Below are 25,214 nucleotides of genomic sequence, written 5' to 3' on the forward strand. Positions count from 1 at the left end.
TCAAGGACCAAGTGTGCAGACAGTGTGGAAAAGTAGGACACATAGCAAGTGTCTGCAGGTCGGGAAAGAAAACCAGCAGCAAGAAATCTCCACAGGAGAAGTACAAAAAGGTACATAAGGTGACGGAGAGTAGTTCAGACGAACAGAAAAGTGATACAGACTCCGAAAGCAAGGAGCTGGGTTGTCTGAAACTACATAATGTAATCAAAATGGAGGATCACCAAACTATCTGGGTCACGCTCAAGATAGACGAAGTCCAAATGAAAATGGAATTGGACACAGGATCAGCCCTAACAGTCATAAACCGAAGGGACTACAAGCGGCTATTCTCACATATACCCTTGAGAGATACAGAGATTGTCTTGAAGACGTACACGGGGCAAAAAGTCTACCCCAAAGGAAAAATAAGGGTGAACGTGATATACAATGGCAAGGAAACACCAAAAATGGACCTATATGTATTGCCAGATGGAGGACCACCACTACTAGGACGTGAATGGATCTGGAAGATACAGTTAGATTGGCATTCCATACAAGCACTGACGGTAGACGCCTAAAAGGATGACGTCGTCACACCTCAAAAATGCTAACTGACGCACAAGAAGTGTTCCAGGAGGGACTCGGAACACTAAAAGGCATAACAGCGACAATCAAAATAGAGGAAAATGCAAGCCCAAAGTTTTTTAAGGCCAGACTGGTGCCTTATGCGATCCGCCCAGCCGTCGAAGCAGAGCTGGAAGGGTTGGAACGTTCTGGAGTACTGTCCAAAGTGGACTGGAGTGAGTGGGCTACACCCATCGTTCCTGTAATGAAGAGGTCGTTGAGTAATACGCCTGGGGAACCAAACAAGGTTCGCATCTGTGGGGACTTTAAGGTGACAGTGAACCCAGTCCTTCACACGGTACAATATCCACTTCCGCAGATTGAAGATATTTTCGCCTCACTATCTGGAGGAAAACGCTTCACTAAGATTGATCTGGCCCAGGCATACCTATCAATGGAGGTAGAAGAAGCCTCAAAACAGTACCTCACGATCAACACTCACAAAGATCTCTACCAATACAACCGGCTGGTGTTCGGGGTAGCATCAGCTCCGGCTATTTGGCAAAGGGCAATGGACCAAGTCCTGCAAGGGATTCCAGGGACCCAGTGTTATTTGGACGACATCCTGGTCACGGGCGAAAATGACAGTGATCACCTCGCCAACCTGGAGCAGGTGCTCACTAGATTGAAGGAATATGGGCTCCGAGCTAATCGCCACAAATGCGAGTTTTTCCAGAAGCAGATCTCGTATTGTGGCCACGTTATTGATGAAGAGGGGTTACATAAGTCCTCTGAAAAGATTGAGGCAGTAGTCAAGGCTCCAGCACCAGAAAATGTGTCACAACTGAGGTCGTTCCTCGGGCTGGTGAACTACTACCATAAGTTCTTGCCGAATTTGTCTACAGTACTACACCCACTGAACACCCTACTGCAAACGGGGGTACCATGGAAGTGGAATGACGAATGTAAACGAGCTTTCCAGAAGTGCAAAGAATTGATCACATCAAAAGAGGTGTTGGCTCATTTCAACCCAGCACTACCAATTCGGTTGGCGTGTGATGCATCACCCTATGGCATTGGAGCGGTGCTGTCACACAAATTCCCGGACGGCTTGGAGAGGCCAGTAGCCTTTGCGTCTCGGTCACTAACCTCAGCCGAGCGTAACTACGCCCAGATTGACAGGGAGGCCCTCAGCCTAGTGTGGGGAGTAAAAAAGTTCAACCACTATCTGCACGGGCAGAAGTTCACCTTGCTGACTCACCACCAACCACTTGTCTCCATCTTTAATCCAAAGAAGGGCGTTCCGGTGATGACTGCGCAACGGCTACAAAGATGGTCCCTTTTTCTAGGGGCGAACCAATATGAAATAGAGTATAAGGGCACGAAACAGCATGGAAACGCTGATGGGCTATCACGCCTGCCACTGCCTACTGCGGAGGAAGCACCAGCAGTGGACCCTGTCGAAATATTTAATTCGACTATAATTGAACGCTTGCCAGTAACTAACGCGGATATAGAGAAGGAGACCCGAAATGACCCGACACTGTCTCGGGTATATGATTTGACGGTGAAGGGATGGCCAACACATGGCGACTCACTGTTGCCAGCATTCTCATCTAGAAGAGAACAGCTGTCAGTATGCCAGGGGACCTTGATGTGTGGATCCCGAGTGGTAATTCCACCCAAGTTAAGGGAGAGAGTGCTCACTGAGCTTCACGAAGGCCATCTGGGAGGGGTGAAAATGAAAAGCCTTGCTAGGGCTTATGTGTGGTGGCCGGGGATCGATCAGCAAATCGAGGACCTGACAAAGAGCTGCTCAGGATGCCAGAAGGTCCAAAATGCACCACCACATGCCCCTCTACACCCATGGGAGTGGCCCTCCTCTCCATGGAAAAGGGTGCATATTGATTTTGCTGGTCCATTCATGGACTCAATGTTCTTAATAGCCGTGGATGCGCACTCGAAATGGCCTGAGGTGATCAAAATGTCCTCCACCACCACGGAGAAAACGATTGCAGTCCTACGGACCATATTTGCCAGGAATGGCTTGCCAGAGCAGATTTGCTCTGATAACGGACCACAGTTTGTGTCCGAAGAATTTCGGAAATTTATGAGAAGGAATGGGGTAAGGCATTACACATCCGCCCCGTAGCATCCAGCCACAAATGGATTGGCTGAGAGGTTCATACAATCCTTTAAAAAGGCAGTAAGGGCCATGTGTGATGACGACATTCCACTGCAGCATAAGGTGGACAATTTCCTGTTAGCCTACAGAAATGCGACACATGCAGTTACCAACCAGACCCCGGCCATGATGTTCTTTAACCGAAGGTTGAGATCTCGTCTGGATTTGCTCAGGCCAAATGTACGAAGAAATGTTGAGAATAAGCAATTCCAGCACATCAATGAGAAGCCGACAAGGAGCTTCAATGTAGGGCAACCAGTCTTGGCCCACGACTACCGAACAGAGAAATGGCAACCAGGAACGATATGCACACGGCAGGGGCCACTAATGTACACAGTGGATGTTGGGGAGAACATTGTGAGACGCCATGTCGACCAGATCCTAGCATCACAGGAACGAGTCAACCCCATGTCTCGCGTACCTGGTGATGAACCCGACATACAGGTAGCATCTACCCCAGAAACAGTAGCATTGGAAGCTGATGAACCAACCGACGACAGTGAGGCAGAATCGCCTCCGTACCAAGAGCAAGACACTCAGGAAAGGCGCTATCCAGAAAGGATCAGGAAGCCGCCCCAAAGACTGAATTTATAAATTGACTATTTTCAGTTAATGTTGCATGTTAAAAGTGTTAACTGTTAAATGAATGTTATGGTACTGTTAATCTAAAAGGGGAGGAATTGTAGTGTATGTACCTTTAAGGGGAGAACTACTTTTTTTACAGCTCCTGTATACTGTAGTACCGGCAGTGACCACACCTGTATATAAACCCTGAGTAAGGATCTGTACTTTTAGTTTTAGAGTAACCCTCATCCAGTAAACACCTGTTGATTGTTCCTCTGCAGTCTCTGTCGATTTTATTGAAGGACACCATACATCAAAATTCATGGATTTAACAGCTATCAGCAGGAAAGTATTGTCCTGGTCCTGCTGCGTCTCAGAGACATAATTCAAACTGTGTATTTGAGTCATTTGGGTATACAGCTGTCTCAGTTATATCACGTGCCTTCAGTGAAGCAGGAATTATTTCTGTACACTCATAAATCTAAGCCCAGACAATGGACATAATTGAGCAGTTGTAGTGCATATTACCAGGAGGGGAAATGAAGGATGAAAAGTTAGGGAATCAGCAATTGAAACAATAAAGAGTCAGTCACTGAGTGGCACAAGTTTCCTGCTCGGCGACAGGTGGACTTTACCCGATTTTGTGTCCGTGGTATAATGCTACCTTACCTTTGGTAAACACAAGATGTTCAGATGGACTTTTAACTCCTCACTCGCCAGATTGCAGTCTGTGACGAAGGTGAAGTTGTGGATTGTGTGCAAACTCAGAAATATCCATTCAACTAGTACCAAGCGGATCTCTGGGGATGGTCTATGTCACAGTGGACATTATTTAGAGTAGGTGGGGGGTGGGGGGAGGAGGGTCAATTTTACTGAGTTGCATTTTTTGGTAAAACTACAGGAAAACTTAAAAATTCGAAGTAGTGTGTATGATGCTCAATATGATGTCACGTTAACCATTATGTTGTGTACTCTTCTCTATACACACATGGTCTTGTACAACACATTGGCAAGCCCCCTTACATGGTCATAACAAAGCCTATTTATTATGTTCATGTCTGGGCTACATGTTTAAGGGAAGTGTACAAAGTAGTACTAAATTAATTTATACCAGGAAAATGGCCTAGATACCCACTGAATACTGGTTGTTCTGAAGTGACCTTGAATCTAGCACCGTGCTGTGGCAATAACACGTATCTGATGGTGTCACCACAGAGTATTTGAAAGTGTTTTGCATCCACAGAAACACATAGGCTGAGATTTTGCTCAGCTCGACAGGTCCGGTGCGGGCGATGTCAGTGGCGGGTCACGGCCAAGCTGCTGGCTCCATCCCGCTGCCTAAATTGAATTTACGTTGAGAGGGCTTGTTAAGCCCACCCAGCGAGTTTCCTGGTCCAATTAGAGGAAGCAGGTCTGGTGATGTCATTCATGACGCGTCATCAGACGGTTTCCTTAAAAGGACCATGGCCACCTTTCTTTTGGCATTTGTGCTGTCAGTGTTCTACAGCATTGAAGTGTTGCAAACACTGACAATGATTGCACAGAGGCAGAGCGCTGCACCCAGGTTCTCCCATGACTACCTCCATATGCTTATGGAGGGAGTCACAGCACGCAGGGAGGTCCTCTTCCCTTCCCATGGATGGAAGAGGCCTCCCCAAGAGACCAAAACAGCCTGGTTGCACATTGAGAGGAGATCACAAGCAGGGATGTCATCAGGAGGACCTGGGTGCCGTGGCACAAACCTTTCAATGATCTCATTAGATCTCAAAATGTGAGTACAAAGCCACACTCGCCTTCATCCTGCTGTGCCTCTCATCACATCCCCATCACTCTGCCTTCCCTACCCTACTCCTGCACACCCTTACTCACCAACTTACCTTGGACCTCCACCATCCCTCTTTATCTACATTATCACATCCCCATCTCACTAGCCACCCCTCACACTCACCCTCATCCGAATGTAATCATACCAACTAACAACACACAAGGGTAGGCACTTGGGTGTTTTATCCAATGTTCATGTAAAGTTTCTGTTAATGTGTTGTCAAACATTGAAACCTTTATTTTCAACACTTTGCATGCTTGGACAGATTTGTGTGCACCTTTGGAAGTGGATTAGTGAGTTGCAGTGAATGGTGAGACATAACGGTACCCCCCGCAATGGGGATGAGTGTGAAAGGAATGGCTTGGATATTGTAGTGATGCTTTATGGTGTTGGTGTGGGGTGGTGCCAACCTGGCATATCATGTGGCAGCCAGGGTGTACAGCATCAAGTGAAGTAAATGTGGCCATGTGGGCATGAAGTAAATGGGGCATCCCTGGCTTCCCGGGCAGCAGTGTGGTCAGGTGCTGATGCTATGTGTCCTGTGCAGCATCAGGTGATTGCAGAGAAGGTTGGTGCTGCTGGTGTGCCTGGTGCTGCTGGTGATGGGACTGATTGTGGTCGGATTCTGAGGACCAAGGTGAGATAGTATAAAGGGCACTCATGCTGATGGAATAGATGGCAGGTGAAGTAGAGATGACAGAAGCATTCTGTTAATGGTGAGAGAGTTCTTCCAATGAGCTGAGAGTGGAAAGTGGAAAGCCTGCAGAATCTGTACTGGAAATGGACTGAGAAACAGCTTGCGGCTGAGGAAAGTGATGATCCATCAGGTGGGAGCTTTTACTGTACATTTGAAGCTGTCAAATAATCAGCTGGAGCAATGGCCACTGAACTCCCGCCTCAGGTTGACAGACGTGGTCCCCAAATAGCGTGGTTCCCGTGGCCATGAAGATAAAGTTTAAAAAGTAAGTTGAAAAAGCCTGTTAAGGGTCTGTTAAGTACATTATAATGAGTTTAATTGGGTTGCCCACTGCTGCCTGTCAGGTCTGCTCAGCACTGACAGACCCGACATTGGGAAAGGCGTGTTGCGGCGGGTTGACAGCGGGTGCTGACCTGTCTATACAATTCAGCAGGCAACCTTTAAATTTAAGAAATACTCCGCTCCTGACCCCTGCCGATCTTACCTGTGTTGTAATGAGGTCAGGATCCCCTCCATTTTTAGCAACTGCTTCTTGATGCCGATTCCTTCACCTGCCTTTAGAGTCAACCATTCTTGCGTTTCCGAACTGACCTGCATCCCAAACTGGTTCAGTTCTCTTCCCTGCTCCGGAGGGGTGGCATGTTATAAAAAAAGTGCCACTAGTGAGGAAAGATAAATTTTCACTCTTGGTCAGGCTAATCACACAGGAATGTTCTCTGTTGACACAAACAAACCTCAAATCTGCATTTAATTGCAGTGCTCTTTGTGTGTAGTTATGGCGAGATGGATCCTAGTTCTGGCAATGAGTGTCTGAAATAGGATTTTAAACATTGAGATAGCTAACACCTTGTACTGAATTCTGGTGGAGGAGACCCTCACCTGCACTTCCTCCCTTAATTATTTATATTTTACTAAATTTTCAGAAATAAAATGTGAGATGTGGGCATTTAAAGGAGAGGATGTATATCTGTTCTACACCTACAAAAGACATTCAGAAAGAAAGCACATCTTTGCTACACTACAGTGAGAAACTAAAAATCTATAGATGAAATAATTATTTCTTCCTCTTCCTCAGAAGGCGGTGGAAGCAGAATCTTTGAATATTTTTAAGGCAGAGTTAGATAGATTCTTGATAAGCAAGGGGGTGAAAGGTTATCGGGGGTAGGCGGGAATGTGGTGTAATCAGATCAACCATGATCTTATTGAATGGCGGAGCAGGCTCGAGGGGCCGAGTGGCCTACTCCTGCTCCTAATTCGTATGTTCATATGTATTATTAATGACCTGGCTGTGGAGTGTGGAGGATTCTTTCTGGAATCTTTTTGGGAATTGTTTATCATCTTCTTTTGGACAATGTGATTGTCCGGCTGGGAACCAGAGAGATATGGCAGTGTCTTTTTGTGAACTTGTTGTAGGAAGTGTCCCACAATCAGTGCATTGTAGCACACATCCATATTTTAAGCTCTCGCATATAAATTAAGTGAAAACACAACAACACAAGAAATAGATAAACACTGAAAATAATAATCACACATGCTATGTGAATCGTGAGAATTGTATTGATTATTGGAGGACATACACAATTGAGGAACAATGAAACATGAGGGAGAGACAAGAGGATTTTCTGTAACAGTTTTACTACTAATGCCCGCTATTAGAAATGTTCATTCTCCCTTATTATTTGTTCTATAAGAGGTTGCTGCTGAGTTTTGTAGATTTTTGATAATGTTTCCATTTTAAACCATTTGGAACTAAAGCAGTTTTAGCTCAGCAGGAGTAATATGGAAGAGCGAGGCAGTCACAAATACACAGCCTCACCCGCACTCTCTCGCGCTCACTGACTCACTCACACTCTCACACTCACTCTCTCTCTCACAGTCTACAGCATAACTTGGGTGCTGTCATCTGTGAATCACTGTGCAGCTACCACACTCTGCCTATTAGCCCACTTAACTACAGTACCATTGACTGCAGTGATAAACAAATGGGTTTGGTTTTTGCGGTCAGTTGCTGACCTCTAAGAAAGCTGCCCACAAACTTTTAGCGGGTTCTGTGATGTGGATTTCACCTTTCCCGATATTTACTTTGTTCTGGCGCCATCTATAGGGAATCTCTGGCATCCAGCAACAGTGATGTCATCAAGCAGGCTGAACAGCCAATCACATTGAAGAATTCTCACAGACAGCAAACCAGGAAGTAATAAGCAGGTTTTATCTTCCTTTTTTTAAATCAATTTACAGAAAGTGAAATAAAGATTGGGACATACACCTGGGATTAAGGTAGAAGATGAAATATCATCAACAAACTTTTAAAAAATTAATTTTTATTATTTTAAAAATCTAGGGAATTTTTACCTTGGAATTCAGAAATTTGACATTCCACAAATATAAAATTTGTTTTTCAGGGCCAGAGAGGTTGTTCAGCAGTAATTATGACTTAGTACACCATTAAAAACCGAGTTACACCTCATTGAACAAGGCTTAACTTTTTCAAGGGTTTTTACAGCGAGAATAGAGTGTAAAAAGTGGAAGTTCGTGTCAATTCAGTGATTTTAATTGATTTCCATCTGTGAGGACAGCAACAGCACGCCATGTGGAGGAGTAGGGTATAACTAACAACTTCAGGATTTCTGCGTTTAAATGCACATGTGCGGACGCCAGAAGTTGCTGTCAGTTTTACACAGTAATGACGGCGAACACTGACCGTTTCGCTGTCATTACAACCGCAAATTCCGGGCCCATATGGTTTGCAGCAGAGTAGCCTCTCCGGTGACTAATCTCACCTCAGAGCTTTCGATAGGTAGGTCAGAAAATCCCGTCCTCGCTTTGAGCAGCAGAGGGTGCTCTTTGGCTGTGTTTGAGGCTGGGTTGTCAGGCTCGTGACTGGGATTCCTTATACAGCTGTAAATGTGCAAGCGGTTTTGCGATTTATGTATTCAGCTGTGGAGAATTTTTAAATTAAAATTAATTATTAGAATTGTGTTCAGTTCTGAGCACCGCACCTCAGGAAGGATATATTGGCCGTGGAAGGGGTGCAGCGCAGATTCACCAGAAAGATACCGGGGCTAAAAGGGTTAAATTACGAGGACAGGTTGCCGAGACTAGACTTGTATTCCCTTGAATATAGAAAATTAAGGGGTGATCTAATTGGGGTGTTTAAGATGATTAAAGGATTTGATCGTGTAGATAGAGTGAAACTATTTCCTCTGATGGAGGAGGCCAGAACAAGAGGCCGTAACCTTAAAATTAGAGCTGGGCCCTTCATGGTGATGTCAGGAAGCACTTCTTCACAAAAAGGGTAGTGGAAATCTGGAACACTCTCCCCCTAAAAGCTGCTGAGGTCAATTAAAATTGTCAAAACTGAGATTGATTGATTTTTGTTAGGTAAGGGTATTAAAGAATATGGAATCAAGGCGGGTAAATGACATTAAGATACAGATCAGCCATGATCTAATTGAATGGCGGAACAGGCTTGAGGGGCTGAATGGCCTACTCCTGTTCCTACGTCCCTTCTAAAACATGCACATGCTCTTTTTGTGTGTAGGCCTCAGAGGCCACCGGGCTTATCCAGCATTGACTATTCCTCCCCAAATGCGCATTATCTTAAATATGGATCCACTGACCTCTCTCTCGCCGCAGCAACTTGCTGCTTGACATTTTCGGCTTCTGAACTCCTTTCTCTTCCAGTACGACCTATGTCATTTGAAAGCGATCTAAATTTTCATCCCAAAATGTCACCCCTGCTTTCAGAGGCTGCTGATCATTCTCCTGGGCTGCTGCCCGTATCCTTTCGGAGGTTGCCAAAACTGTCTCCTCCAGGAACTGCTCCACACTTGAATATTCATTTCACACTTTCCAAGGATCGACTTAACTGTGGAAAAATCTCTACACCGCATATCTACATAGGGGACAATCTAAAAATGCTTCCAAAACATTGTAGTTCCCAGTCGAGAAACCTGCTTGTCGGAGGTGGCGGGGCAGGGAACCAACAAAATGTTGGAGATGTTTTAAATACTTGTCATGTATTTAAATATTGATAGCAATATTTTGGAAGATAATCTGTACAGTCTTTATGTCTGCCATAAGTTATGAGGCTCTCCTTAAAGATTATTTTGCTTTATGTGAATGTCCTGCTTGAGATTGTCCAAAGAATGGCTCACGAATGTCGTCTACCATTTACTGATATTTCTCAACTTGGTGTTCTGCCAATCATAACCTAGCACTGGAATATTCTGTAGATTCCCAGTGAATTAGTCTTTTAATGAAACAAAATCTTTACATTTTATGAGTAGTAATTAAAATGCAATTGATATATATTGCCATAACTGCAATAGCTGGTTATTCTTGGTATAACTAAGGTAAAGGCTTCTGTGCTAGTTCATTTGGAATTGGAGTAATGTTAATGTTGAGGTATAATGCAGTAATAGTCATTCCATAAGTATCACAGAAATCGAAAAAGATTGTTCCACACACTCCGTATTTTGATGTTAGTATTTGTTGTTGGTCTTCTTTAATTTCAGTGCCCAGCCCAGTTGAACAAGTTAAGACTTGCTATTAACAGCCAAGATTAAAAAGGTCCTTAACCTGTTTGGTTTGGCAACTGCATGAACAGGATCACTCGAGGAGGTGAAGAGAATTGGTTTCATTCTAAAGCTGTGGTTCTAAATCTGCGTTCTGCCAATAAAGCTTGTTACGGGCGCGCTGACAGGTTTATTCCACTGCCGTGTGCCGAGAGATAGAACGGCATTAGCTGACATACAGCCAGTGCTGGACATTTCAACTGAGTTCAACAGTCTAAAGATAAGAGATAAACCATTTAGGACAGAGATGAGGAGGAATTTCTTCACCCAGAGAGTGGTGAACCTGTGGAATTTTCTACCACAGAAGGCAGTTAAGGCCAATTCATTAAATATATTCAAGAAGGAGTTAGATATATTTCTTAAGGCTAAAGGGATCAAGGGATCTAGGGAGAAGGCAGGGACAGGGTACTGAATTTGGATGATCAGCCATGATCTCATTAAATGGTGGAGCAGGCTCGAAGGGCCGAATGGCCTACTCCTGCTCCTATCTTCTATGTTTCTATGTAACCTCTCTGTGACCCGGAGTTTCCGCCAGGGGCACAATCTGGGAAATGCGCCGGGCACTGCCGGTTTTTGCCGTGGTGAAGTTGCACCCACGTGGTCATGGACGTAACTCACTTGCGTTTTAAATTCTGCGTTATTTCAGTCAATTCTGCACAGATTGCGCTGATATCTAGATGGAAGGCATGCAGAAAAAGGCCCTTGTATCTTTTGGCTTGCTTATTTATAAGCACCTTAAACAACTGGCCAACATTTTGGAGACCGGGGTCAGAGAGGAAAAATTGTAATGGGACTTGGTTGTTCAGCACTGCCCTGATTTGTAAGGACGCTCTACTGTATATCCTTATGATCAGTTAGACATAAAAGAAAGGCTTGCATTTATATTCGTCCTTACACATTTCTCTGAAATATCTCCATGCTCTCCACGTGCAATGAAAGACTTGAAATGCAATTTCCATTGTTATCTAGGCAAGCGTGGTGGAAATTTTGCATACAGCAAGATTTCACAAACAACAATGACCCAAAATGATGCCTGTTTACAAAAAATTAGCCCACCGGAGGAATTAATATATTCAGTATAACTTTCGATTGCCCTCCACTAGTACTCTGAACTATTTGTCTCCCAGTGTTCATTTGATGATGCCATGGGCTGGATATACATAGTAACATTAGCTTTGTGTTGGTGTGCAATTGGACAGTAATAATCCCTTCATCAATTCACCACAAGAAAACATTTTGACAAAGAAAAATCAACATACAGTATTCGCAAACACCTAGGTAAATATGTCAAGAAAGATAGAGAAAAAATGCAGATTTGCCTTGAGAGATTTTTTTACTCAAAATGTCAAGATAAACCAGAAATGTTCTCTTGACCAATGTATTACTGTGTATTTCCAGCATTTTCTGATTTTATTTTAAATTATTCAGCATTTGCAGGTTTTTTTTCTTTATTTGTACTAAAGTTCCCTAAACTCTTCTGTCTCTCCAACTCCCTCCCCGTCTTTAAGAGCACCTCTGGACATTTTTCTATGTCAAATGTGCTCTAAGTAAATATGTTGTTGTTAGAAATATCAGGTTGATATTTACACAATTTGCTGTGAAGGAACAATGGTGTTTTAACAAGTTTTTATGGAGTCAGACCAGGTTTGCATGCTTTCCCGATTCATGGTGCAGTGCAGCTCATACAACACCTGCAGATACACACACTAACGTTCAGTATGTTTAATTACCACTCCGCATTGGTTGGATTCTGGTCATTCCTTAGGAGAAACCACAAGTTGAGCTGGAGAAGTAATGAAAGGGCTTATTGGGCATTGAGTGTAGGCAGTTCAAGTGTCAGGTGGCTTGTAACGGTGTTTGCATGTCTGCCTCCCTCTTGGTGCGCTGCGAGTGAATATCACGGCGCTACGTGTCACAGTGTCACGCTCTGCGGCACATTGCGCCGTGGTACTGCAGGCCTTCCTCCCTTTATTAAAGGGGAGGGGCTTAGCGCAGTGTGACCCGGGGCCCAGCTGGGCCACCAGGGATCGGAGTGCCGGCAAAAGAGCCCGACACTCGAGAGAAGTGCCGGGCTCACAGAAGGCAGCCGGCACCCCGCGGGGGGGCTGCACAGGAGTCCGGGGACAGCAACGGGGGGCAGGTGCTGGCAGGCGGCCAGCACAAAAATGGCTGCTCGGCACCTCCCCTTTAATTTGCGCCGCTCCGGCCGCAGGTAGGCCCCCCCCCTGACCTCGTCAGATATAGCATCTGGCGGTAAGTCAGGGGGCGCTACCGAAGATCGCGAGCGGGGTGCTGCGCACGGTGATGGCGTCATCGCCGGAGGCGCAGCGCCGCGGGGCGATAATGGTTACCGCTGCCGCTAACTTCCCACTGAATTTCATGGGAGGAGTTAGCGGCACCATGCCCAGGCGCTAGTTGCTTTGCGCCCCGTTAGCACCTTCTTGGGGCACTAATGGGAGGCGCAAATCAACCGAATTTTTCCCCCTAAGTCTTCACACTTCTGCAAAGAGGCAGAATCTGTTTTTCAACAGTACATTCTTTACAATCTCCCACAATATTGTTATGATAGGTTGGCAGCAGAGTATTGAAAGTGCTTCAGTGAAATATATAGCAGCTCCTTCACAAAGCCTTCGAGCACTGTCAGCCCTTAATTTGCTGCTTATCATGTAACTGACATTATGCATTGTTTATTATTGTGATGCTGCAATGCTATGTCCGAACATTATCCAAGATTTGAAATGATCAGATGCTATTATAAAAATACTTCATGTGTCCCATCATTGTGGTTTATATCAACATGCTGTGCCTTGAGGATATTTGATCAGAAATCGGGGGAACATCATGGAAAATAGTTTATTCAATGAGCAAGGTAAACCTTCTCATCCACAAATGATAGAAACTATAAAAAGCCCATCAGTCCTCAGAAAGTTTGTCTAATCAATTCGATTATTTAGATTGTATGACGGGTCTCAAAAAACAGTCTGTGTTTGAACCTGTTGAATGCATTGAGGGTCCAGGATTTTGTGGCTGTTTATAATACAAGCCTCTTTTTAACTGCCTTTCAGTTCATGTGTTTGAATTGGCACTTTTCAAAAAAAAATGTTTACTATTCTTTCATGGGATGTGGGTGTCGCTGGCAAGGCCAGCATTTATTGCCCATCCCTAATTGCCCTTGAGAAGGTGGTGGTGAGCCGCCTTCTTGAACCGCTGCAGTCCGTGTGGTGAAGGTACTCCCACGGTGCTGTTAGGGAGGGAGTTCCAGGATTTTGACCCAGCGACAATGAAGGAACGGAGATATATTTCCAAGTCAGGATGGTGTGTGACTTGGAGGGGAACTTGGAGGTGGTAGTGTTCCCATGGGATGCTGCCCTTGTCCTTCTAGGTGGTAGAGGTCACAGGTTTGGGATTACATTTTATTTTTACATTTGATCCTTGACTCAGTAACCAGTCATACTCCAGACTTGGTGCCCTGTTACAATAAAAATGTAATTATATGTTCCCAGCTTCAAACCTTTTGACATGAATCAGTCATTCATGAAAGAAAGACTTATGAAATAATACTGAGCGGCCTGCGGGTGGCGCTGTCCAGGGAGAGTATAAATACTCGGGCACAGGCCCAGCTTGCGCAGGACATTCTTAACGGGAACTAGTGAAAGACACAATTAGACCTTCATGTTGTAAAACAGTTGATTAAAGCTTTGTTTAATGCTTAGACCAAGTGCCTAGTAGTTTTCTTACGTCAGCTTTCTTTTAAAGGCTGGCCACAGAATAATAAATACATTTGATTTTGTTGTGCAGCGGAACTTGTTTCTGATTAAGAGCACAACCTGCCATCAGCTGCACTAGCCAGGCCTGTTGCTTCTCAGACCAGTTGCCAACAATCACATTCCCTTAGCTGTCACACGTAGCAGAGGTGGGATCTCCTCTAGCCTGAACATGTGAAGTAAGGTCACTATTAGACCCCACTCTAGGAAACCTGAACAAGTAAGAGAAATTAAAATCAGTTTGGCAGTTGTTCATGGCACACGTTTCCAGCACCTAATCATCACACTCATATTCCATGATTTTGGAAAAATCCATTTCGGAATTGGTAGGCCAATACTCTGGCGATAAGTTCTAATCCCTAACCAGCGAGTTCCCTCCAGGGAGGGAGGGGGAAAAACAGAGAGAGCAAGGCAGGTTCAAGTTAACATCTCATGTGAAAGACAGCACCTCCAACAGTGCGGCAATCCCTCAGTACTGCACTGACGTGGTAGAGGCCTGGGAATAGGCTATATACAATGTTCTTGCGAAGCTACGCGGATGGCCGTGCATGGCCGTGCAGTCATCTGAAAGGTTCCGTGCAAGCCACTCACCGGCTTTTACACTGTCAATACTGCGCCTGCGCAGAAATTTAAAGGGACCACGCATTAAAAGAAACAGGCCGCACAGAACAAGGCGCAGCTTAGAGGGAACATTGGCTGTATACAAAACCTTTTTGGCTGGAAATCGTTTATAGTTTTGTTCTGTTCGTGGGGAAGTACAGGGAAGAAAGTATGTGGGTGCAGCAAGTAGATGTTAGTTTTTCTGTTGCTATCTTCTGCTGTAATAGTTCTCTGTAGAAAAGAGACACGGGAATCTCTGTTCATTTATATCATGTTTTATTACTCAGGTGAGCCTGTATGCTGACCCTCCAAACCCAAGTCACAGTGTCCAGATGACATCACTTAACCGGGGTTCAAAGGTCATGACGTTTGACATCCCACATGCACAAAAAGCTGAAATTAGTCCACCTCTGAACTCCAGTGTACCAACAGGTAACTAACTAACTTTTCATTTAATCCTTCTGCGGAAAACTGTAGCTCTGTAACATCAAAACACAAAGGAAAATGACAATGATTTTTAACTTGACTTCCAGTGCATTCTGAGTTGAGCATGTTGTTTGTTTCTGTGCTCTTGTCTATTTCTGCCATTGCTAATCAGAACTCCATTTCGAAAACCAAGACACTTTGCAGAATATTGAAGGACTTGGCGCAAATTGTGTGGTTTTAGAAAGAATCCTTTGGGGTGGCGAGGTGAGGCAGTGGGTTGGGCATTGGCTATTCATCTCTGGGATTTAGGTTGAAATCGGGCCCAGACCGGGGATGAAAGGCCTCCACCTCTTTGCTGGCTGTTAGCATCCTATGCGAATTGAGTTTGAGCTAGTCTCAATTCCCTGCAACACAAAACTGTCCCTAGTTTGGCATGAATTGGCAATCTCACTTCGACAGGCCACAGGATGACTGGTGTGGCAAACGGAAAGGTTGTCACACTAGTAAAGTAAGGGTGATCTTTGGAGGTTGGGGCAGAGTAGAGGGAGCTTTACTCTACATCTGACTGTGTAGCTTGCTACTGACAATGGGTATCTGAAATGGGAAGCATTCTATTCCCTATCCAGCACTAATACCTTCAGGTGCACACACAAATCATTTGGTATAGCAGCTTTGTTTTGCTCACTTTAATTTTCAGTCCACTGTTCCCAGTTCTGTGCCACATGTATATCTGCAGAGATTGTGTTACCAGTTTCTAAAACCAGAATCAAACTAATATGCCAGTACAGAGGTGTTATGAGCATACGAAAATGATGGACGGGAAAAGACCCACTGGCCTATCTAGCCTGTCCCATATAATTGTGATGCATTATGCATCACAGTACAGACACTCATTCCGCACCCTCCTAGAGACCCCCAGGAGAGGCAACAAAAAAAAACCAGGCCCATTAACGGGAAAAAATTTGGAAAATTCCTCTCCGACCCCTTTTGGCGACTGAAACTAGTCCAGGAGATCACTCTGATTTACATTACAGGATGCCTACCTTTTGTATGAGGTGATCTCCGCCCCAGCCAGAAATGGTCCAGCTCTCTCTTGAAGGAATACAGCAAATCATTGTTCACTGCACAATCCGGTAACCTGTTCCATGGGTCCACTATTCTCTGGGAAAAGAAAAACTGCCTAACATCCAGACTAGTTCTGCCCCTACATAACTTGTGAGAGTGACCCCTGGTCCTCCCTCACCTATTGAGGTGAAATAATTGGTCCACATAAACACATTCAGACCCTTCATTATTTTTAAAAACCTCTAATTTTTAAATTGCCCCTGTCTACACTTTTCTAAAGCAAAGAGACCAGGCTCTTTTAGCCTATCAGGGTAGCTAAGGTGTTTTAAACTAGGAATTAATCCTGTGGCCCCCCTCTGCAACTTTTACAGAGCCTCAATATTCCCCACCATGCGAGGAGGCCAAAACTGGACACAGTTTTCTAACTGGGGCCTAACCAAGGCCTTGTACATGGAGCAGATAGTTCTCAATTCACTGCATGGGGTGAGACAATGACAGCAACTCCCTACGGGACCCACAGATGTACCATGCCATAATAATGAGGAAAACAAGATCTGAATCGGCATTTCCCTTTAAGAAGTGAGCAGTAGGCAATGCCTTGTTAGTTAATTTTCTGTGTGTCTCTCCCAGAATTCAAAATGTGGAATTTTCTGGGTTTCTAACAGAACAAATACCTAAGTGAGAACCAGACGGTGGTGAGAACCCAAGTGACATGAAAATAACTTACTGAGCCATTTCATTAAAATAATTGTCAAATAACACCATTATAATGCACACGCAATAACAAACTGTCCCTATTTTGCACCAGCAGAAACATTTCCCCTCAGTGGTATCTGGTGTATTTTGCTTAAGCTACAACAACCAAGATATGGAGCTACTCTTTGCTTTTTTAAATAAATTGGACTAATTTCTGTCGAGCATCACCAGCCCCTCCAAAGTTTGTCATAGTTACAAAGCATCCATAAAAACTCCAAGGCAGAACCCCATTGCTGCACCAGCATTTTCCTTTCCTCTCACTTTGAATCCAAGATTGGATTGCTGCAAACGATCGAGCAGTCTGAATGGATTCCCCACTTTTAAGTTCCTCGACTCATCTGTGCTTCGAGTCCAGCTGTCTGGAGTCTACATTGGGTTCACACCCGTCACAGATAACCTGCACCAAATTACAGTGTGACTTTCTGAGTTGGGAAACGATGAGGATCTCTAATGGACAGCGGGGTAGATCTGGACTTTGTGCGATGATGTAAAACGGGTGATGGCGAGTCGGCAACCCGTTTTTACATCTCTGCCGATTTTTACTCCCATGGAAATAAAAATTGGGAGAGGTGTAAACCTGGCTGCCGACTCGCCATCACCCGTTTTATACCAGCACCCATAGTGGAGAGCTACCCCAGTGAGTGGTGAATCTTTGGAATTCTCTACCCTAGAGGGCTGTGGAGGCTCAGTCATTGGGCAAAGTCAAAACAGAAGTCGATAGATTTCTGACTAGTAAAGGGATATCAAGGGATATGGCGATAGGGCCGCTGAATGGAGTTGAGGCAGAAGATCAGCCATGATCTCATTGAATGGCGGAGCAGGCTCAAAGGGCCGAATGGCCTACTCCTGCTCCTATTTCTTATGTTCTTGTGTTCTTCGTGTAGAAACGGCAACAGAGGGAATAGGTGGCGCAGAACCAAAAGCTTACTGATGTTTTTTTATCTGCCCGAAAAGGGTTCAACTTCATGCATCCTTCTTTAGCTTCTGACGTGTTCATACTGTCCAGCTGAACTTGCTGTTTAGACTGCAGATTGTGTTTGAAGTTCTGATGAGCAATTGTCGTTGTTACTGTAAACATCATCACATGGGATCTATTTTTTAATGACTGTATGATTTTCTTTTTAAGTAATCTGCATGTAGCAAAACAAGTGAGTGGAGGGGTAATTGGCAACAAACAAAGGCAGGCCAAAGGTGCTTTAAGTGCTAAAGTTGAATGTAAGTCTCAGTATTTATTTTGGTGCTTTGCTGTTTATAGAAATTTGCGCCAATTAAATTCTCCTTAACAAGTGTAGAAAATCAGATTGCCAGCATCATTGCGACATGCTGCCTGAGAGCAAAGTGATGTCACGATCATGCAGATTGGCTCTCGAGTTTTCTTTTCAAACATGAGCTAAAATTTGCCAAATTGTTTTACACGAAGACGATTTCCTTTTGAAGAAGAGGAACTTTTTACATTGCTTTGTGCAAATCCATTGCCCGCTCAGCCCACTGAGCTCGCAGAGTTTAGACACGGCCATAGACATTGACGCTGCCCTCCATTAGACAGAAAGGATTTGAAGCTGTTCAAGTGGTGTTGGGTGCAGAAGGCATGGTTTAAATCAACCCACCTCTGAAACCAAGCCAACATTGTTATGTGGTCACGCCTTAAACACATTCTGTGATCTGATCAAGTTGAAATGGATCCACGGCAAACGGAAGACTTGGGGAGAGCTTTGCAGTACTAAATAAAGAGTGTTTAACTTCAGTGTGCACATCATCAGTTCACTTCACAGGAGTTTCTGTTGAACTATCGGGTTCACTGTTTAATTTAAAGAGGTGAATATGAAACTTTATGTAGAACAAATAAGGACTGAGGTTGAATTGCTGAATGAGAGAGATGGAAAGCTGCTAGTGATTGAAGTATAATTGGTTGTTAAAACTGTATCCGAGATAACTGATCATTGGTTGAAGCTGAAATAAATACAGAAAAGGCTGGAAATACATGGCAGGTCTGTCGGCATCTGAAGAAATAGGTTATTGCTTCAGATAGAGAGCTATTGTTAGTTCATTTTATTTCAGGTTTTCAGCATTTGCAAGCCTTCTGTGGCAACATCGCTTTTGGCTGTCCTTCATGGTGACATCACCTGGGGCTACTGCATCTGCTCTTCTCTACAGTCTGAACTGTATTCCATTGTGCTCATGTCAGCATCTTTATACCTTGCCTGTGCCGAGTGCAAGGCTCGGTGAATTTTCCACCTTTTATTTCTCTGTCCCAACACGTTTTAGGACATTTTTTCTCATACGAACATACAAATTGATGGGCAGGAAAAGGCCAGCTGGTCCATCAAGCCTGTCCCACACTACGATGGCCGGACCATCATGGCTAAACACTTCTTCACTCCTCCCCCCACCCACACCCATCCTCACAGCCATGTAATGCTATTATTAGTCTGAGTGCTGGTTAGAACAATATCCTTTTAATAAAGTGGCATTACTTTCCTTAATATTTTGTGACAAGTCGCATTCTCGCACTTAGTTTGATATCTTGTAACAAGTATCCTGAAACCAGCTCTGGTGCAAGTTGGGGGCAGCTATTCCCATACTGGCACTGGTATGGCACGTCTGTCAGTGACTCCAAGATCAGGATTTGCACAGCATTGAGACAGATCCAATATTGGCACTGGTATAGCTATCTTGATACTAGCAGTGGTACAGGTCCAAGACCGATCAAGGCAAGCGCCCCACTGTTGGCACTTTTACAGATAGGGACAGATGCTCCAATTTCAGCACTCATACATGTCTCGGACAGATACTTGAATTCCAGCACCCATACAGATACAGGATTGGTACTCCTAATACCAGCACCAGTACAGATTCAAGACAGGTACCCCATTGACAGTGCTGGTGGAGCACCAATGTAGATGTCAATACACACACTACAATATCAGTACTGGTACAGACTTGGGGCTAGCAATCTGATGTATGCAGTGGCAGAGTACTCTCATACCAGTGCCAGTAGCAGTCCCTGGCAGGTACTCTATTGCTGAAGCCAGAACAGCTCCAGGAAAGGTTCTCCCATACCAGCATGGCTAGAATAACATTACCTGTGGCACTCAGTTGTTGGTATAAAATTCACATTTGAAGAAATTAATAGAGAGGAGTTGAATTGGTTCTTTGTCTGAATTCTATTTTCAGAATATCCCTCAGTACGAGAAAGATGTGAAGTACTAGAATTTGCCAGTACATCAGGTGTCACTTTGCCCTCCACCCAGACTACATCTATTATGGAGCCTACAGCCGGCGAATGTCTGACCTGGGCCCTTGCCCAACAGGCCGAGGTATTGCAGAAGCAGGTGAGTGCAAGCAATTTAATGATATTCTGAAGTTCTTCGCCACTGTACTAAAGGTGTTAGCACAAACATTTGTTTCATTTGTACAACATTTCACCATGAACTAAGATCTTTGAACCCATGATGCAGCACTTACACTGGATTCCTTATCTTAGCCAGGTTGGAGAGTGGGTATAAATGGAGCAAAGGCTCATTTTCTCCTTTAGAAAGGGAAAGGATACTGAAAGACAAATAATCTTGAGCCACTCTGGTACTCCTCATGCCAGGTGCAGAATTGTACTTTCAGGAAGGAGAAGACACTAAAGTGGATATATAAGAATGAATCTGAGATCAAAAATGATATAATGCTATAGCTATAGTACCTTTAGAAAAAAAAATCAAGTCCAGTTTGAACAGTTTTCTCCAGAGTTAGGAGCTGAAATATGGGATCTAATAGATTGCAAAGATCATAACGGATGAAGGAGGCCACATGTCCCGTCAAGTTCAATAATCTGCTTTTATACTGAGTTTAAAGGGATGTTAGTGCTCCTGGTTCCTGGTGCTTGGACGTGGCACAGCCGATGGCAAACCCACAGTAAACATGCTGAACTCTAGAGACTGGGCTCTGGGGAGGCCTGGAGGAGATCTGTGAAGTGGGAATCGGTAGCCCTATTATCCCGGTAATCTCCGTTTAAAACAAGCAGCTGTCAACACTACACCCTCTTCTAATCACCTCTAGAATGATTCCAGTATTTTGTCTCCACTACCCTGCTCTGAAGATCATACCAGGTATCAATTCACCCTCAGTTTGAAGAAGCACTTCTGGACATCAGTCCTGAACTTGCCATTTCCTAGTTTGTACCAATGTCCCCTTGAACTCCGCCCCCCCCCCCCGAACTTGGTGGAAACCAGCCAGGGGGCAGTTAAAATGGTGTGGGGTCTGTACCACTGCTTTCCCACCTTGATCTGCCTAACTGCAATTTTAAATTGAAGACTGCAAGGACACATGCCACAAACCGTCGGGGTTTAAATATGCAGATCAGGCTCCAATGATGCCATCGCGGCCCGATGTGCTATTTTATCCTGAAGCCTGAGCAGGAGAGCAGTGGTGGCTTTTCCACCAGGCCAAGCCTGCTGGGAAGAGCAGCCAGGGCCAGAAGAGACGCAGCAAGATAAGTTTATTAACTGCTCCTCCAGGTCCCACAAGGTGCTCTTGGGCCCCCTCTGTCTCAGGATTCACCTTGAAGCACTTACCATGTAATAAATGCCGGGGACCATCCCCTGTGTCCCCAGTGGCGGCCTCCAGCTGCCCAATTTTAATGGCCAGACAGCTGCTTCCGTTGACTACCTGGCCAGTATGGTCAGGAAGTAGTCCAGCGGTAATTTTAATGAGGTCCAGCTATTAAAGTTAGCCGAGCCTCCATGGTACCACTCCTAGATTAGCTGGACACTCACTTGCCACGTTCTCAACCACGTTTCAGATTAACTTTGTCTATCATATTTTTTATTCCTCTCTGAGGTCCTCACTCATTGACCTCCTTTCAGGACCGAAGAGTTTGAGATTTAATGCCACATCAGCCTTTAGAAAATAACATGGATAAAATTTCAAAGCTGCTTGTAACAAAGCTAATACAATAATCGTGGGAGACTTTAATCTGCATATAGATTAGGCAAATCAAATTGGCAAGGGTAGTCTGGAGGACGAGTTCATGGAATGTATTCAAGACAGTTTCCTAGAACAATACGTCATGGAACCAACCAGGGAACAGGCTATTTTAGATCTTGTTTTGTGTAATGAGACAGGGTAAACTTATAGTAAAGGATCCTCTAGGAAAGAGTGATCATAATTGTTTTTAAATTCATTTTTATGGAATGTGGGTGTCACTGGCAAGGCCAGCATTTATTGCCCAGCCCTAATTGCCCTTGAGAAGGTGGTGGTGAGCCACCTTCTTGAACCGCTGCAGTCCGTGTGTTGAAGGTACTCCCACAGTGCTCTTAGGTAGGGAGTTCCATGATTTTGGCCCAGCGACGATGAAGGATCGGTGATATTCTTCTAAGTCAGGATGATGTGTGACTTGGAGGGGAACTTGGAGGTGGTGGCGTTGCCATGCGTCTGCTGCCCTTGTCCTTCTAGGTGGAAGAGGTTGCGGGTTTGGGAGGTGCTGCCGAAGAAGCCTTGGCAAGTTGCTGCAGTGCATCTTGTAGATGGTACACACTGCAGTCACGATATGCTGGTGGTGGAGGGAGTGGATGTTTAAGGTGGTAGAAGGGGTGCCAGTCAAGTGGGCTGCTTTGTCCTGGATGGTGTCGAGCTTCTTGAGTGTTGTTGGAGCTGCACTCATCAGGCAAGTGGAGAGTATTCCATCACACTCCTTACTTGTGCCTGGTAGATGGTGGAAAGGCTTTGGGAAGTCAGGAGGTGAGACACCCGCCGCAGAATACCTAGCCTCTGACCTGCTCTTGTTGCCACAGTATTTATGTGGCTGGTCCAGTTAGGTTTCTGGTCAATGGTGACCCCCCAGGATATTGATGGTGGGGGATTCGGTGATGGTAATGCCATTGAATGTCAAGGGGCGGTGTTTAGACTCTCGCTTGTTGGAGATAATCATTGCCTGGCACTTCGTAGGTATGAGGGGTGAGTTGGCTAAGTTAGATTGAGAAATTAGATTAAAAGGTATGACAGTAGTTAAGCGCTGGCAATCATTTAAAGAAATATTCCAAAATTCTCAACGAAATAACATTCCATTGAGAAATAAAAACTCCACGGGAAAAGTGATCCATCCATGACTAACTAAAGAAGTTAAGGATAGTATTAGATTAAAAGAAGAGGCTTATAATGTTGCAACAAATAGTAGTAAGCCTGAGGATTGCGAGAGCTTTAGAAACCAGCAAAGGATGACCAAAAAATTGCTAAAACGGGAGAAAATATAATTTTTTAAAAAATTATTTGTTCCTTGGATGTGGGCATCACTGGCAAGCCTGGCATTTATTGCCCATCCTTAATTGCCCTTAAGAAGGTGGTGGTGAGCTGCCTTGTTGAACCGCTCCAATCCATGTGGTGAAGATACCCCCACAGTGACTTTGTCGTAGCGCTTTTGGTACAACTGAATGGCTTGCTAACAGAACCACTATGCTACCGACCCACTGTCAAAAATAACAACTTTCCCACCCGACCCGCTACCGATCGCGCCTGCTACCACCCCGGAAAATTCCAGCCAATGACTTAGATGAAGGGACCAAGTGCAATGTATCCATGTTTGCTGACAAAGCTAGGTGGAAAAATAAGATGTGAGGAGGACGCAAAGAGCCTGCAAAGGGATCTAGACAGGTTAAGTGAGTGGGCAGTAAGGTGGCAGATGGAGTATAATGTGGGGAAATGTGAGGTTATTCACTTTGGTAGGAAGAATAGAAAAACAGAATATTTTTTAATTGGTGAGAAAATATTAAATGTTGGTGTTCAGAGAGATTTGGGTGTCCTTGTACACAGAAAGTTAGCATGCAGGTACAGCAAGCAATTAGGTAGGAAAATGGCACGTTGGCCTTTATTGCTAGAGGGATGGAGTACAAGAGTAAGGAAGTCTTGCTACAATTGTACAGGGCCTTGGTGAGACCACACCTGGAGTACTGTGCACAGTTTTGGTCTCCTTATTTAAGGAAGGATATACTTGCCTTAGAGGCGGTGCAACGAAGGTTCACTAGATTGATTCCTGGGATGAGAGGGTTACCCTATGAGGAGAGATTGTGTAGAATGGGCCTATACTCTCTGGAGTTTAGAAGAATGAGAGGTGATCTCATTGAAACATACAAGATTCTGAGGGGGATTGACAGGGTAGATGCGGAGAGGTTGTTTCCCCTGGCTGGAGTGTCTAGAACTAGGGGGCATAGTCTCAGGATAAGGGGCCGGCCTTTTAAGACTGAGATGAGGAGGAATTTCTTCACTCAGAGGGTTGTGAATCTTTGGAATTCTTTGCCCCAAAGTGCTGTGGATGCTCGGTCATTGAGTATATTCAAGGCTGAGATAGATAGATTTTTGGACTCCAAAGGAATTAAGGGATATGGGGATAGGGCAGGAAAGTGGAGTTGAGGTTGAAGATCAGCCATGATCTTATTGAATAGCGGAGCAGGCTCAAGGGGCCGTATCGCCTACTTCTACTCCTAATTCTTATGTTCTTAGAATCACATAATCAATTCTTTAAAAAAAAATTGTTAAATTCAAGCACAAGTTCCTTTTTGACTTTTAGCAACACATTCATTAAAAGTATTCTCATTGAAAGCGCGCTACAGATTTTAAAAAATAATCATTATACAACAGATTAGAGAATTGAATTAACTTTAAAAGCATGAGAATATGTTGCAAGAAACAGACCTACAACAAATAAATACTGCAACTTTTACTCTTGCACATTGTGGACATTGGGTGTCCATAGTAAATTTGTGCCCTTTCTATTCTGGAACATGGAGGTAATGTGCCCATTATAAAACCCGCCTGATTTTTTTTCCATTTTTATTGAAATTAATGGAAATGAAAATCGGGCAGGTTCAATAACGGGTGGGCGATCTGTTCTGCCAGTTTGCTGCCCAAGTAGTGAGGGTGAAACTGAGCCCCACGGGATCTAATTCAGCACAGATCGACAACTTGAAGGTTTCCCTTCTCTGCTGACATTAAGGCTCCTAAGTGAAAGAAATTTGACCAGTGTCAACGCAGTTAAGTCCACAGCTCAAAATTGCTGAGGATTCCACAGTAATTTAGCATTAAATTGGCTTGTGTTATTCAGCAAGGCCATCAGAATGAGAAAATTCACCAACAGTGTTGAGATTGAGGTTGGTATTAATGTGCAGTCTTGGGGCATGGGGGAGAAAACTTGACTAAACGCATTTTCTTTGTGTTTATGCCTCACCTTTGA

At 44.4% G+C, this 25,214-nt stretch overlaps 1 protein-coding gene across 1 annotated transcript in view; it reads left to right on the forward strand.

Moving 5' to 3' along the window:
* The window catches only part of akna (AT-hook transcription factor), a 181,089-nt gene that overhangs the window by 109,370 nt on the left and 46,505 nt on the right, over positions 1-25,214 (forward strand). The window contains exons 6-7 of the mRNA XM_085965770.1: positions 15,043-15,187; positions 20,177-20,334. Of these exons, the coding sequence (XP_085821896.1) occupies positions 15,043-15,187; positions 20,177-20,334 (303 nt within the window). The remainder of the gene's footprint in view (positions 1-15,042; positions 15,188-20,176; positions 20,335-25,214) is intronic.

This window comes from Somniosus microcephalus, chromosome 23, assembly GCF_052327205.1.
Source record: "Somniosus microcephalus isolate GS21.2 chromosome 23, FLI_Smic_1.0, whole genome shotgun sequence".
Lineage (NCBI taxonomy): Eukaryota > Metazoa > Chordata > Chondrichthyes > Squaliformes > Somniosidae > Somniosus > Somniosus microcephalus.